The 14009-nt window shown below is 41.4% G+C and overlaps 1 protein-coding gene across 1 annotated transcript in view; it reads left to right on the forward strand.

The window, feature by feature from the left end:
- The window catches only part of KMO (kynurenine 3-monooxygenase), a 47261-nt gene that overhangs the window by 14173 nt on the left and 19079 nt on the right, over positions 1 to 14009 (forward strand). Inside the window, 4 exon segments of the mRNA XM_008694662.2 lie at positions 4116 to 4185; positions 4465 to 4562; positions 5749 to 5838; positions 11111 to 11159. Coding sequence (XP_008692884.2) covers positions 4116 to 4185; positions 4465 to 4562; positions 5749 to 5838; positions 11111 to 11159 — 307 coding nt within the window.

Here is a 14009-nt window from a genome sequence, read left to right on the forward strand (position 1 = left end):
TCTATTGGATTTTAGTGATCAAGGCTATCATAGCACAGGCCCTCCTGGATTCAAGGAAGTGGAGAAATGAACTCTATCTTCCGATGAAAGAGTGTCAAGGTCATAACTGCAGAAGAGCATGTAGGATGGGAGATATTGTTACGGCCATCTCTGAAAAATAGAGTTGGCCACATACCTCAGGGCAAAATTTATCCTTTTCTGATGTGTTCTCAAAGTACATATTACTTTTGTTTTTTTTAAACATTGATTTCCACCTCTGGGTCCAGAATTATTTTGCTGGGAAAGGTCTCTCAATCTACAGGCATGCAAAATGTTGGGTAAATGGAGTAAAACTATATGACTCAAACATACACAGTTGACCCTTGAACAACAGGGTTTGAACTGTGCAGGTCCACTTACGTGCTGATTTTTTTCAATGAATATAGTACAGTCTTATGAATGTATTTTCTCTTCTTTATGATTTTCTTTTCTCTAGCTTACTTTATATGTAAGAATACAGTGTATAATACATAACAAACAAAATATGTGTTACTATGTTACCGGTAAGGCTTCTGGTCAACACTAGGCTACTAGCAGTTTTCAGAGAGTCAAAAGTTATAGGTAGGTTTTCGACTGTACAGCTGTCAACAGCCCTAACCCCCATGTTCTTCAAGAGTCAACTATAATTATTATTAAAGTATATGTAAATGTTTTTTGAAAGATTTTTATTTATTTGAGAGAGAGAGCGAGCGAGAGAGAGAGCGAGCGCGTGTGGGTGGGGGGAGGGGCCAAAGGACAAGCAGACTCCCTGCTGAGCACGGAGCCCAGGACCCAGAGATCATGACCTGAGCCAAAGTCAGATGCTTAACCAACTGAGCCACCTAAGTGCCCCAGTATATGTAAATATTTTATGATTAAATTCATTACATGTATTTTTAACCAACCTATATTGGAAATTATATAATGTTGGGGATCTGCAAAATTTTTATGTAAAAAGTGGGCCTTTATACTCAAAAGCGGTTTGCTAAGCATTGATTGGTTTATCTATTTGTCTCTTCTTAACTGAATTAGGTGTTACTGAGCTCAAGGACTTGACTGGATAACCTTTGGATCCCTAATGTTTAGTAGATTAAATCATACGTAATAAATGCTCAATAAATTTTGACTTGATTTCATTATAAATTTTGTTTAAAAATGTAACCTCTACCATCCATTTATACATTTGACAAATACTAATCAGGTCCTTATTATGTTGCAAACACAGTGTAGAGGCCAGGGATCAAATGGTAAGCAAACCAGTTTGCAGCCCAGTGGGGTAGACAGATATTGACCACACAATCACCCTGAAGATGTGAACTTTCAGTTGTGACCAGCTCTTTGTATTAGTTTCTGCAGGCTACCATAACACAGTACCACAAACCAAGTAGCCTAAAGAAGAGAGTCTTAGTATCTTATAGTCCTGGAGACTAGAAGTCCAAGATCTAAGTGTTGGCTTATGGGTTCCTCCTAAGGGCTGTGAGGGAGGGATGCATTCCAGGCTCTCTCCTGGGCTTGCAGATGGCCAACTTCTCCCCGTGTCTCTTAATATCATCTTCCCTCTCTGTACATGTCAGTGTCCAAGTTCCCCTTTTTAGAAGGACACCAGTCGGGTTAAGGCCCATCCCGATGACCTCATTTTAACTTAATTATCTCTGTAAAGACCCTCTCTTCAAATAAATCATACCCTATGGTACCAGGGATAGGACTGCACCATATGAGCTTGGGGTGCACAATTCAACCCTTAACATTTTTCAAAGGAAAAGCCTGTAGCACCGTCAAGGAAGGCTTCCTCAGGGAAGAGATCCAAATAGCCAGTCAGTATATGAAAAAGAGTTTAACCTTTTTAACAATCAGTCATATGCAAATTAAAACCACACTCCCTCCTATTTTACCCATCTACCGCAAGATTTAAAAGTTTGAGAACACCAAGTGCTGGCAAAGATAGATTCTTGGAAGCTGCTGGTAAGAAAACACATTGATATAAAATTTCGAAACAGTTTGACATAATAAAGGTAAAGATACATAAACCTTTGACCAGGGATTAAGCTTCCATGTATAAAATCCTAGAGAAAAATTATGCATGTGTATACCAGGATACAGGTACAAAAATATTCTTTGCAGCATTGCTATTTATTTATTTATTTATTTATTTATTTATTTATTTTTGAGAGAGAGAGAGAGAGAGAGAAAGGCAGCGAGTGAGCAGGGGACGGGGCAGAAGGAGAGGGAGAATCTTAAGCAGGCTCCATGCTCAGCACAGAGCCCGACTCGAGGATCATTCTCCTGGCCCTGAGATCATGACCTGAGCTGAAATCAAGAGTCAGATGTTTGACTAAACCATCCTGCAGCTTTTTGTTTTATAATTTAAAATCAATTAATTAATATATAGCATATTATTAGTTTCAGAGGTAGAAGTCCGTGATTCATCAGTTGCATATAACACCCAGTGCTCGATACATCAAGTGCCCTCCTTAATGCCCATCCCCCAGTTACCCCGTGCCCCCAACCATCTCCCCTCCAACAACCCTCAGTTTGTTTCCTATAGTTAAGATTCTCTTAGGGATTGTTTCCCTCTCCGATTTCATCTTATTTTATTCTTCCCTCCCTTCCCCTCCATTCATCTGTTTTGTTTCTTAAATTCCACATATGAGTGAAATCATGTATTTGTCTTTCTCTGACTTATTTCACTCAGCATAATACCTTCTAGTTCCATCCATGTCGTTGCAAATGGCAAGATTTCATTCTTTCTGTTGACTGAGTACTATTCCATTGTCTATATAGACCACATCTTCTTTGTCCCTTCATCTGTCAAGGGATATCTGGGCTCTTTCCATAGTTTGGCTATTGTGGGCATTGCTGCTATAAACATTGGGGGGCAAGTACCCCTTCAGATCATTATGTTTGTATACTTTGGGTAAATTTGTAGTAGTGCAATTGCTGGGTCATAGGGTAGATCTATTTTTAACGTCTTGAGGGAACTCCATACTGTTCTCCAGAGTGGCTGCACCAGCTTGCATTCCCACCAACAGCATAGGAGGGTCTCCTTTCTCCCCATTCTCACCAACATCTGTTGTTTCCTGACTTGTTCATTTTATCCATTCTGACTGGTGTGAGGTGGTATCTCATCCCTGCAGCCTTGTGAATAATATTCCCAGGCCATCATTTCATAATATATACATTTATCAAATCATTGTATGGTATACATTAACTTTATACAATGTTATATGTCAATTATAAAAGTGGGAAAAATATTCTCAGACCAGAAACAACTCAAATGTCCTTCAACAGTGGAACAGGTAAATAACCTGTGAGATTGTATGCAGTGAAGAATCATACAGTAATGAAAGTGGATGGCCTGGAGTTTATGTACAATTATATAAATGAATCTCAGAAGCATTTTGTTGAGTTAAAGAAGAGAAGATACATAAGTGGGATTCTAATTATGTGATTCATAAACAAGGATGGGTTATTACAAAAGTCAGAATAACATTTACTCCTGAGTGAAAGGTTGGGGATCATAACTGGAGAGCAGGTGGGGAGAGCTATGGAGGGTTGGCAGCAATATTCTGTTTTCTACCAGAGTGGTAGTTACATGGATGTTTGCTTTCTAAGTATTCTGTAAACTGTACACATTTTATGATCTTTCTGTATGAAAATTATCTCACTATAAAAAGGTTAAAAAAAAAGGCCAAAGGGGCGCCTGGGTGGCACAGCGGTTAAGCGTCTGCCTTCGGCTCAGGGCGTGATCCTAGCGTTCTGGGATCGAGCCCCACATTAGGCTCCTCCGCTGTGAGCCTGCTTCTTCCTCTCCCACTCCCCCTGCTTGTGTTCCCTCTTTCGCTGGCTGTCTCTATCTCTGTCAAATAAATAAATAAAATCTTTAAAAAAAAAAAAAGGCCGAAGCTGCCTCTGAAATCATACTATTTGATCTTGAGTTCATCCCATTAATTTTGCTTTCTCCTGGTGATTGAGTAAATCGATTGGACAGCCAAGGCTAATACAAGTACGGTTACACACAATGTTGCATTTTGCCAGTGAAATTTCCCTATATTTGTGGAATCAGATAAAAATATGAAAAAAATTGCTTTGATTCCTAGGTTGGATCATTAAATGCATGCTTCCTTGCAAAGAGAAATTTCCAAGTTGATGTATATGAAGCTAGGGAAGGTAAGACAATACCGAAAATCGTGAGATGTGAAAATTCTGATTCTCTGACATCTTTCTCTTCAGATTTTAAAAAGATAGTTCTTTAGAAAGAGGAACTTAGATTTTTTTTAACCACCTCAACTATCTAAATTTAATTTAATACAAAATCACAAGTATTAGTGTTTTCTTTAAAGGAGCTAACAAGGTCTTTTCATTTGGTTCTAAAAATCCCAGTTGTTGAGATCCTGTATTCTTCTCCTGTCCTAAGATATAATACGGAGTCTACTTTCAATGTCTTAGATATCCGAGTGGCTCAACTTTCCCGTGGAAGAAGCATTAACTTGGCCCTTTCTTATAGAGGACGACAAGCCTTGAAGGCGATTGGCCTGGAGGATCAGGTACCTTGTGAAAGCTAATACTTGCCATTTTCCAACAACTGCATGCTCTTGACTTCAGCCCGGCTCAAAGCACCGCCTAATGCCAAGAGCCTTGGATGCAAATGCATTCTGCAGAGGTTTTCAAACTTCTAATTTGGGCCAGAGGGTGAACATTGGACATTTGAGGCAGCCGGGGGGACTGGAGCATGATGGGGAGCAGCGGGATCCTGCAACACCCCCCCCCCCATCATCGCTTCTGACACTGGGTTCGCAATGGGCTGGTGGGTCTCGACCCACAGAAAGTGTGACCTGACGTAGCATCCTGATGAGAAGAGGCCTGCGAATCCCATTCTTTCGACCATACAGGTCCATCACCTCCTATCCTGAGCTCTACAAAGCTCTGGAAACAGAAAGCTTTTCATCACCCATTCAGCAGCAAACCTGACCTGATGTGAGGCTTTTTACGGCTTTGTAAACAGTCTCACGTAGTGTGAATGTTTTGCTACAGCTACATTGTGCTCAGTGATGGGGTCGTGCCCCAGAGTCCACGGGGCGTTCTCTGCTATCCGCATATGCACTACCTAACCGATCTAAAATTTGAAACCTGTGAACCCTGAAACCAATGGGCCCCAAGGGTTTGGATAAAGATTGTGGGTCTGTAGATTTTCCTGATACGGTCTCAAGGTTGCCCAACTTCTCACTGTCTAGCGTGTCGCTTGGAGACATGAACAGAAGTAATATATTTTGCTGATAGTACATTTGCTGACAACATGTCTTTGAGATGATAATATAAGTCAGTACAGGTCCCAGTTCCTAACTCCACAGCTTTCCACAGATGTGTGTCTAGGAAAACACTCTGCATGGGGCTTCGGGAGCCCTGGGTTTTACTCCTCATGCATTACTCTGTTTTGTGATCACCAGAATATCACTAATAACCTCTTTGACACTGAACCATTTTCCTGAGTTGTAATATGTGATTTAGACCAGATACAATTTAAGTCAATTCCAAAATCTAAAGGTTAAAAAAAAAAAATTTGCAGGAACATACTTTTCATTAAGTTTCCATCATACTATGCTTCCATCATCCTTTGCATTAATTTTTAATTTTTTGAAAATATTTGAAAAATCATTTTAAAACCAGTATGTATCTTATTTGCATGATGCCGTGTTATGGTAATTGAAATAGATACTTCTGGTTTTATTTCAGATTGTATCCCAAGGCATTCCCATGAGAGCAAGAATGATTCACTCTCTTTCAGGGAAAAAGTCTGCAATTCCCTACGGGACCAAGTCACAGGTCTGTTTACCCTGAAGACAGTGTTTGCTTACAGTTGAGTCTAATGTCTGGAACTTGATACTTGCTTATTGGTCCTTCCTTTCCTCTCTAGACCTATCTTTGACATTGCCTGTGTCAGTCTACCATTCAGAAACATATACTAGTTAACAAGTTAATTGATAGGAGACCCTTAAATAGGGCCCAGTTTCTAATAACCATTCAATAGGAGTTAGTTACGTTGTCATCACTATTAGGCTCTTTTTTGCCCGTATGCATCGCTCGTGGTGGCCTAGGACACCCTTTCTCTCCCATCTGCTTTCAGTTACATAGAGAAGATTACCATGTATTTATTGCCAAGCATAAAATGCAAGAACGACTCTAGAGGGTTTTCCCCAAACTGACTCTGTTGCCCCAAATTTAATTATAATGGAATTTATAGAATGAACCAAAAATGTTTTCAGTGCCGTATAATTCCTAAAACAACAGAGGCCAGATGGTGATGTAGTTCACAAAAGAAAATCCATTATCCTGCTTTGTGTTTTTCTTATCTTTACACGGTAACACACAAGAGTTGGGGAAAGTATGTATTTTTATCAAATATTTATACTTTCTAAGTTTGTTCCTTTGAGAATGAATGTACCAAACATCTATCAACCAGAGAAAAGCCTAACTTGCTTCATCCAACAAGGCCTCGTGTTATTAAGTGCAGAACCCAAGTGAGGTTTGTATTCTTTGAGTCTCTGAGCTCCCACAGAGCTCCCATTGCAGGGGGATCAGCAATTCTCTGATTCTGCTGGGATCTTGTTGAAATGCACGGTCTGACCATTTGGAGCCAGGATGGAGGCTGAGATTACGCATCCCAAACACACCCAGGTGGTGTCCGTGCTGCTGGCGTGTGGACCGCACGTTGGGCAGCAAGAGAAAGAACAGGCGCTCACGGGAACAAGGTCTGTGTGGTGCTTGAAGCACCTCCCCCCTGTGAGGATGCTGCTATCAGAAAACAGAGAAACAGAAGATAATTAGTGTTGGGGAAGATGTGGAGGAATTGGAACAGCTGAGCATTGTTGGTAGGAATATAAAATGGCGCAGCCGCTATGGAAAACAGTCCAGTGGTTCCTCCCAAAATTAAAAATAGAATTTCCGTGTGATGTGTAGTTCCCCTTCTGGGTATCTATCCAACAGAACTGAAGACAGGGACTTGAAGAAATATTTGCACACTCATGATCATAGCGGCATTATTCACAAGAGTCAAAAAGCAGAAGTGACCCAAATGTCCATCAATGGATGGACGGATAAACGAAATGTAAGATAATAGAAAATATACATTGGTTTCTGCCCCTGGTTCCTGGCTCAGAACTTCTAAAACTCTTGTAATTTCCTAAATGATAAAAGCACTAGGAGATCTTTTGTTCTAATATTTGGTCTTTGTGGTTCCTAACACATAGCTTCTAAATCCCTTGGAATTTCCTAGGTGATAAGAGTATCTTTTGTTCTAATGAACAAAGCCCTGGTGGGCTCGTGGATGGGGGCTGGTCAACAGAAAGACCGAGACATAATTAGAAGCTTGGAATTTTCCCAGAGAAGGGAGAGGGGCTGGAAGTAGAGTTAATAATCCATCATGTCCATGTGAGGGAGTCTCCACAAAAGTCCCAAAAGTATGGGGTTCAGAGAGCTTCCAGGTTCGTGAGCACACAAAGGTGCTGGTGGGAGAGTAGCACACCCAGAGAGGGCAGGCACGTATCTCGCCCTACACATCTTTCCATCTGGATGTTCATCTGCACCCTTGATCATATCCTTTCATAATACACTGATAAAGAGTAAATCAGCTGTTTTCCTGAGTTCTGTGAGCTGCTCTAGCAAAGAGGGGGTCATGGGAACTTCTGGTGGAGGACACCCCCCCCCCAATCTAGTGTCAGAGTGTTGTGAGATTGGTAGTAAGTGCAAGTAATGAAGACACTCCCTAGAGGAGAAGGGGAGGTTTTCTATACAATATACATTGGAATACTATTCAGCCTTTAAAAAAAAAAGAAAAGAAAAGAAATCCTGACACCTGCTACAACATGGTTGAAACTGGAGAACTTTATACTAAGTGAACTAAGCCAGTCACAGAAGGGCAGGTACACTATTACACCTATGCGAGTATCTAGAGAAGATGAATGCATGGAAACAGAAGGTGCGATGGTGGTTGCCAGGGCCTCGGGGGGAGGGAGAAATGGGGAGCCATTGTTTAATGGGCAGAGAGTTTCAGACGTGCAAGATGAAGCGCTCAGTCGATGCATGGTACGGATGGTCGCACAGCCATGTGAATGGACCAAATGCCACGGAACGTACACTTAAAAAGAGTTAAGACAGTAAATGTTATACCATGTGTGTTCTACTACAATTAAAATTTGCTTAAAAAGTGGCTGAAAAGTAAAACAGTCCAATAACTAAGTGCCTATGGGGATGGGAGGGTGGCGGGGAAGGATCAAAATTTTCCATTTAGTGACTTTCTAAAATAAGAACCCACTGAGTTGGGGGTTATAAAAACATAGGTACAGAGTCTTAATGCATGAGCCTGGCAGGAGAAGGAAGCAGAAGGAAGTCTACTGACCATCCATAGTCAGATCAACATTTTTGGATAATTAATATGTCCTGTTTCATCAGCCCCAACCTGGGCTTGGTGCTGTAGGAAAGAAACATAAGGTTCACTCACACCGGGCCCTGTAAGATGTAGTAACAACTGTAGCCTTTCCGTAAACAACTGTCCTTCTGTGTGCCACACCCCGTGCTTGTGCTATGTACCAAGGACCCGAGGACCGGGAGAAGAGCCTGCAACCTCGTGAGGACAGATGGTATTCAGGTTCTTGAAGAAAGGACTCTTCTGAGTGATGCTCAGCTGTGTGGTTCAGAGAGGAGGTAGCTTTGGTTTTCAAAGACCTCACAGAGAAAGTGAGGTGTGAAACAGACATTTTGTTTAAATATTAAATTGGAGCCAAAATGGCATTTTCCCAATTCAGTGAAGGTCTATCTATGGAGGGGAGTTGGGTGAGACCAGAATTCTAAAAAAATGTAAATTTTTTAGTGCCAAATGTGTATTGGATAAGAAAACGTATAATGCACTTTTGCATAACAGAATCTTACAGCGATCAGCAACCTTGGGCTCTTTGAATCCAACCACCTTGCTTTACAGATGAAGAGGTAGACTGCATGGGTACACGAGGTCAGCATCAAGGGAGCCACAGGGCGGCTGGGTCACGCACAGTGGCCAGCAAAGCACGGCGTAGAAGGTGCTCCCAGGAGCGCTGGGCAGGCTTGATTAGTTGCACTCTTTACTTTTGCTAAATTGACAGTGACCGTAGTAATCGTCCCACTTTTGTCTTGGATTCACAACAAATTAGCCACGTAGGCCAATTCCAACATCATTATCCCCCGCACCCCCGGAAATTGAGCCAATAGAGTCTGTGTAGACCAAGGAGGAAGACATGGTTCAGAATATCAGGAAAGTTAGATGAGCAGGGTGACCTGGCCTTGAGCCTGAAGCTGGCTTTCTTGCCCCCAGAGCCAAGGGAGACAGGAGGGGGCAGCTTCAACTCCACTGATGCCTGAGAAGGTGGAGGTGTTGGTGGGAGTTCCCATTTGGGGCCTTCAGTATATTAGAAGAGGCAGGAAATGAGCGCTTGCCCACGGATCCTGCCATTCTAGGTTCTTAAGAATTCAGTCACTCTAAATTTGCAGGCACCTCTCTTTGGTTTGCATTGTTACTTTTATAACAGGGTCAAACACGGGGCCTACATGAAATTGTTTTGAATCGCTCAGTTCCACAGCCTGTGGAAGTGCAAAGCCCTCCCTGTGACCCCAGGATTTCTGCAAACCTTCTATTGGCTTCCCCCCTTCTCTGAGCCTCCCTCCTCCACCTGTTTTCTCTGCCCTTCTCCTTGCCCGGGCCAGACTCTTCCAGTCTTCCTGGTTCCTGCAGTCTCCCTCCCAAATTGCCCTGGGAACTATCAAAATATTCCCTGATATACAGAGCAGGTCAGAGCTCCCCAATTTTATTAACGATGCAGAAAAATATATTTTGAAAATTTTCTTTAATTCCAGTGTAGTTAACGTACAGAGTCAATCGAGCCTCGCAACTGATAAAGAAAGAATATTTTCCCCACGTAAATGAGACTTCCTAATTTAAATGTCTCCTCACATACTATGAATAACAAGTGTGGTTTCCATCGAAACGAGGTGATTAATGACACGGAAGACTGAAAAACAAAACAAAGAGGCAAAGAATGAACAAGTCCCGTTAATTTTAATTTATAGCAAAGACACAGGAAGTTGTGTCCTCAGTCATTGTCTTTATAGCTGACCGAGTTATTTTTATACCAACTATAGGTTTATCTGTTAATATTAAATGTCTACTTTTGGATGAGGTGAAGATTTATAAATTAGCATATTTGAATTAAATGATGTGGTATTTCTAAATTTGGGAAACATATGCTTTAAATTTTTGAAGACTAGACTCACCCTGAATTGCAAGTCTGCGTTAAGACTTTGTGGACTCTGAGTAGGCACTTTTGTTTTTGTGGGTCCCTCTCTCTCTGAAAAAATAAATATTAAAAATTAGATTTTATGAGTGCATTGGTATAAAGATTAATCCAGACTGGATTCATTCTCATATATTCATTATATTTTTTTTCTTCTGATTTTAGTATCAACTGAAATTACAACATTTTCATGGCCCCCTAAAAGTATGTGGGCCCTAGGCGCTGTGCCCACTGTGCCTCAGGGAACAGTCAGCCCTGTTGAATTGTCCTATAAAGTCAGGAGAAAAGAACATGTGTCCCAGGGAGGGCTGATTCTACTACCCCCCCCCCACGAACCCTTCCCCCACCACACTCCTTTCACATTGAAATGAGTGCCTTCAAAGTAGTCTCTCTAGGGAATAGCACGTTTATTCTAGTGATGCTGTCATTACTGAAGTTTTTCTAACAGCTTGATTTGGAGACCTAAGATGAAAATATGAGATTTCTGAGATGTTGTTAAAGCAAAACTATCTTAGTGAAAATAACATTTTTTGCTATAAGACGAGGATTTGATTTTTGTGGTATCAAACCTTAAAAAGCCTAAGTTTAAACTTGAACATTGTATTGTATGTATTTGGTTAAAGTGTTTATCTTTTTTAAAAAGGCTACTTAGTTAAATGGCTATAAAACTAAGCTTGCAACGTTCTGCTAGATATTTCCTATTGCTTAGTGAATAATGTGAGAGGTATTGGTCCATTCTCCAGAAGCAAACAGTATCTACTGTATTTTTCTTGCAGTATATTCTTTCTATAAGCAGAGAAAATCTAAACAAGGACCTATTGACTGGTAAGTCCAATGCTTTATTCAGCAATTGTCATTTCAGTAAAGTCCATGAGCCTAACTAACCTTGTCACATGACTTACTGGGATTTGCTTATGATTCCTTTTCATGGGTTGTTCGCGCGTTATTAGTGCCAGGCTACGTACAGTACAAAGTCCTTGAAAACTAGTAGTGGTACACCGTCCAGTGTCTTTCTCTCTCATCTTGTCACTGATCTAAATAAAAATCATTTGTTCGTCCCGCATTAAATTCCTGTTGCCTTCTGAGCACTGGATTGAATGAGTGCTCACTCCCTGAAGAACTCGGGGACTAGAGGAACAGCAGATACCCTCGAAGGACAGGCAAAGTGGCACAATTAGCTCCGCACTACAGAGAGATGAAAGGCAGCAGTTGGAGGCTGAAGAGGGCTGTGGTCTTCAGAGTATTGCGGTAATCCCTGGGCGCATCAGCCAAGCCCCAGACTAAAGCTAGAGCACAGGGGGCAGAGGGGGGGCGAAGGCTCGTGATATTTGTAGGAGAACAAGTAGATAGAGGGTGTAGGAGGTTGAAAAAGGACGTTGTGAAATATGCCCCGAAGACTTCAATGTGTTTCAGACCCACCCGTTCATGGAAAAGCCCCTGGATTGCAAATTTGCAGCTTGGATAATCAGTTCAATCACCTGCCAGGTAGCCCTTGATCGTAAGTTTTTTCACCTCGTCAGCATTTGCACTAATCAGGTCCATCCTCCACAGAGCATGACACTTGAATAATTCTGCTATTTTTCAAATCAGTTCCTCTGTGCAATTCCGCAGCCTCTGAGTTTTGGAGAGCAGAGTTTCTACATGGTTTATCTGTGTGTCTGCACAGCCCCCTACCCAGCAAGAGTTTGCGGTGTGTCTGTTGGATTGGATTGAACTGGCAGGAGTCATCGGCGAAGCTCACTCCTGCTGATTCACCAGGGACTTCAGAAATAGGGCTTAGTATTCTTCTTAATTCTACTTCTTTACTTATATTTGCAAGACTATCCTTTGGATGGGTAGATGTTGGGGGGGGGGTAGGTTGCTTGGTATATTATATTGATCTCCAGAAGCCCCCAAACAGCTTTTTAAAAAGTAGTCGAGAGCAGACCTTAATCTCTTTAGTGCATCCTCTGAATTTATTAGGATAAAAATGAGAGCAAACATTCGCGGAGGCACCAGGAAGTATAGAAATCTCATTTCTATAGCCCTCCCAACAGCTCTGTGAGGTGGGAACTCTTTTCCCTCAGTTCTACAGGTGGTGAAGGCGGCTTCTGGAGCCCCACCCCACCCCCCAGCAGCCCACACTGTTAATCAGTGGTAGAGTCCGGGCTGGAGCTGGAGCCTGTACTCCAAAGTCCGTGCCCTTATCCCCTAGAGTCAGTGCCTCCAACATGACACATGAAACATCTGCTAACTGTAGGAGCTGCAGCTTGGCAAGAGCTGATCTTGGTGGACAGACCAGAAGCTCCCAGACCTAGTTTCCTTAGGAATGTGCTACACGGTGTGTAATTTCATAAATGCGTGAATAAAATGAATGCAGACTCTCTTCGCTCCTAAACGTTGTTTGACATATAAATTCTTTCACACGGGAGTGATTCTTTACACAAATGGGTGAGCCGTCGGCTTCCACGCGCAAATGCTTGCTCCTGACTGAACAACACCACCCCCTCCCCAAGACTCAGGAACAAAATCATTGCCCTGAACAATTGTTTCATGGTTCACTGGGGGGGCTGTTAAAAATCGTTAAGCAAACAAGGAGGAAAAGGACATGTGGTCAAGGCAGTGTGATAAACCCTGCATGAAACAAGTTTTATAAGTTTTCCTGCAGTCTTTGTCAGGGCCTTTATTCTGATGGTCTGCATCGTGGATTTTCTAGAGCAGTGCTATCCAAGACATGGCCACAAATGGCAGCCACATGTGTAATTTAAACTTTATATTAATCGCATTTAAAAACCAAAAAAGAAACAGGTGAACTTAAGTTTAACAATATATTTTAACCTAATATAGCCAAAATATTACTATTTCAATGTGTAATCAATACAATACTTTTTTTTTTTTTGTACTGAGTTGCCAAAACCCAGTGTGTGTAACACATCTCCATTCCGACTAGCCCCATGTGGCTGCGGACCAGGACCGCACAGCTTGGGGGGTCAGCGTATTAGCATTTTTGCTAATGGCTTGGACCACAAAATGGTTTTTGTTAGGAAGCATATTCCAGGAGTAGTGTTTTGTGGAAAATTCTTTGGGATGTATTAGTATACACTTAAATAAAAAATATATTTTTTTAAGATTTTATTTATTTATTTGACAGAGAGAGAGAGAGAGAGCACAAGCAGGGGGAGCAGCAGGCAGAGGGAGAAGCAGATACTCCGCTGAGCAAGGAGCCTGATGTGGAACTCGATTCCACGGACTGAGCCACCCAGATGCCCCAAATAAAAAATTAATTTAATTTAATTTTTTAAAAGATTGATTCCACAAACACATTTTGTGTTTATAAAAGATATCCACAGTGGTTCCAATAAACTCTGATTTCTCTGAAGTTATTTTCCAAAAGATTTCTTAAACATAGATGAATAGATCTGATTTGTAGCTTTAATGACAATAAGGAGCCTGTAATTATGGGCCTCCTATCCATGAGAATTAATAGGGACAAAAATAATATTTTACTGCTATGACAAGAATATGATGAATTCACTACTTTCTATAGATTTCTAGCAGGCAAAATAAAAAAGCACCAAAATAATTCGATTCTCTTTATTGAGAAGTTTTAAATCTTCTTACTCATTTTTTTCTCTAAGTATTCTGGTGTTTGATTACAAAAAGAATTAGTATCAAAAATATTTGTGGGCTCTGAGA

This window comes from Ursus maritimus, unplaced genomic scaffold (genome assembly GCF_017311325.1).
Source record: "Ursus maritimus isolate PB19 unplaced genomic scaffold, ASM1731132v1 scaffold_2, whole genome shotgun sequence".
In the NCBI taxonomy this organism is placed as follows: domain Eukaryota; kingdom Metazoa; phylum Chordata; class Mammalia; order Carnivora; family Ursidae; genus Ursus; species Ursus maritimus.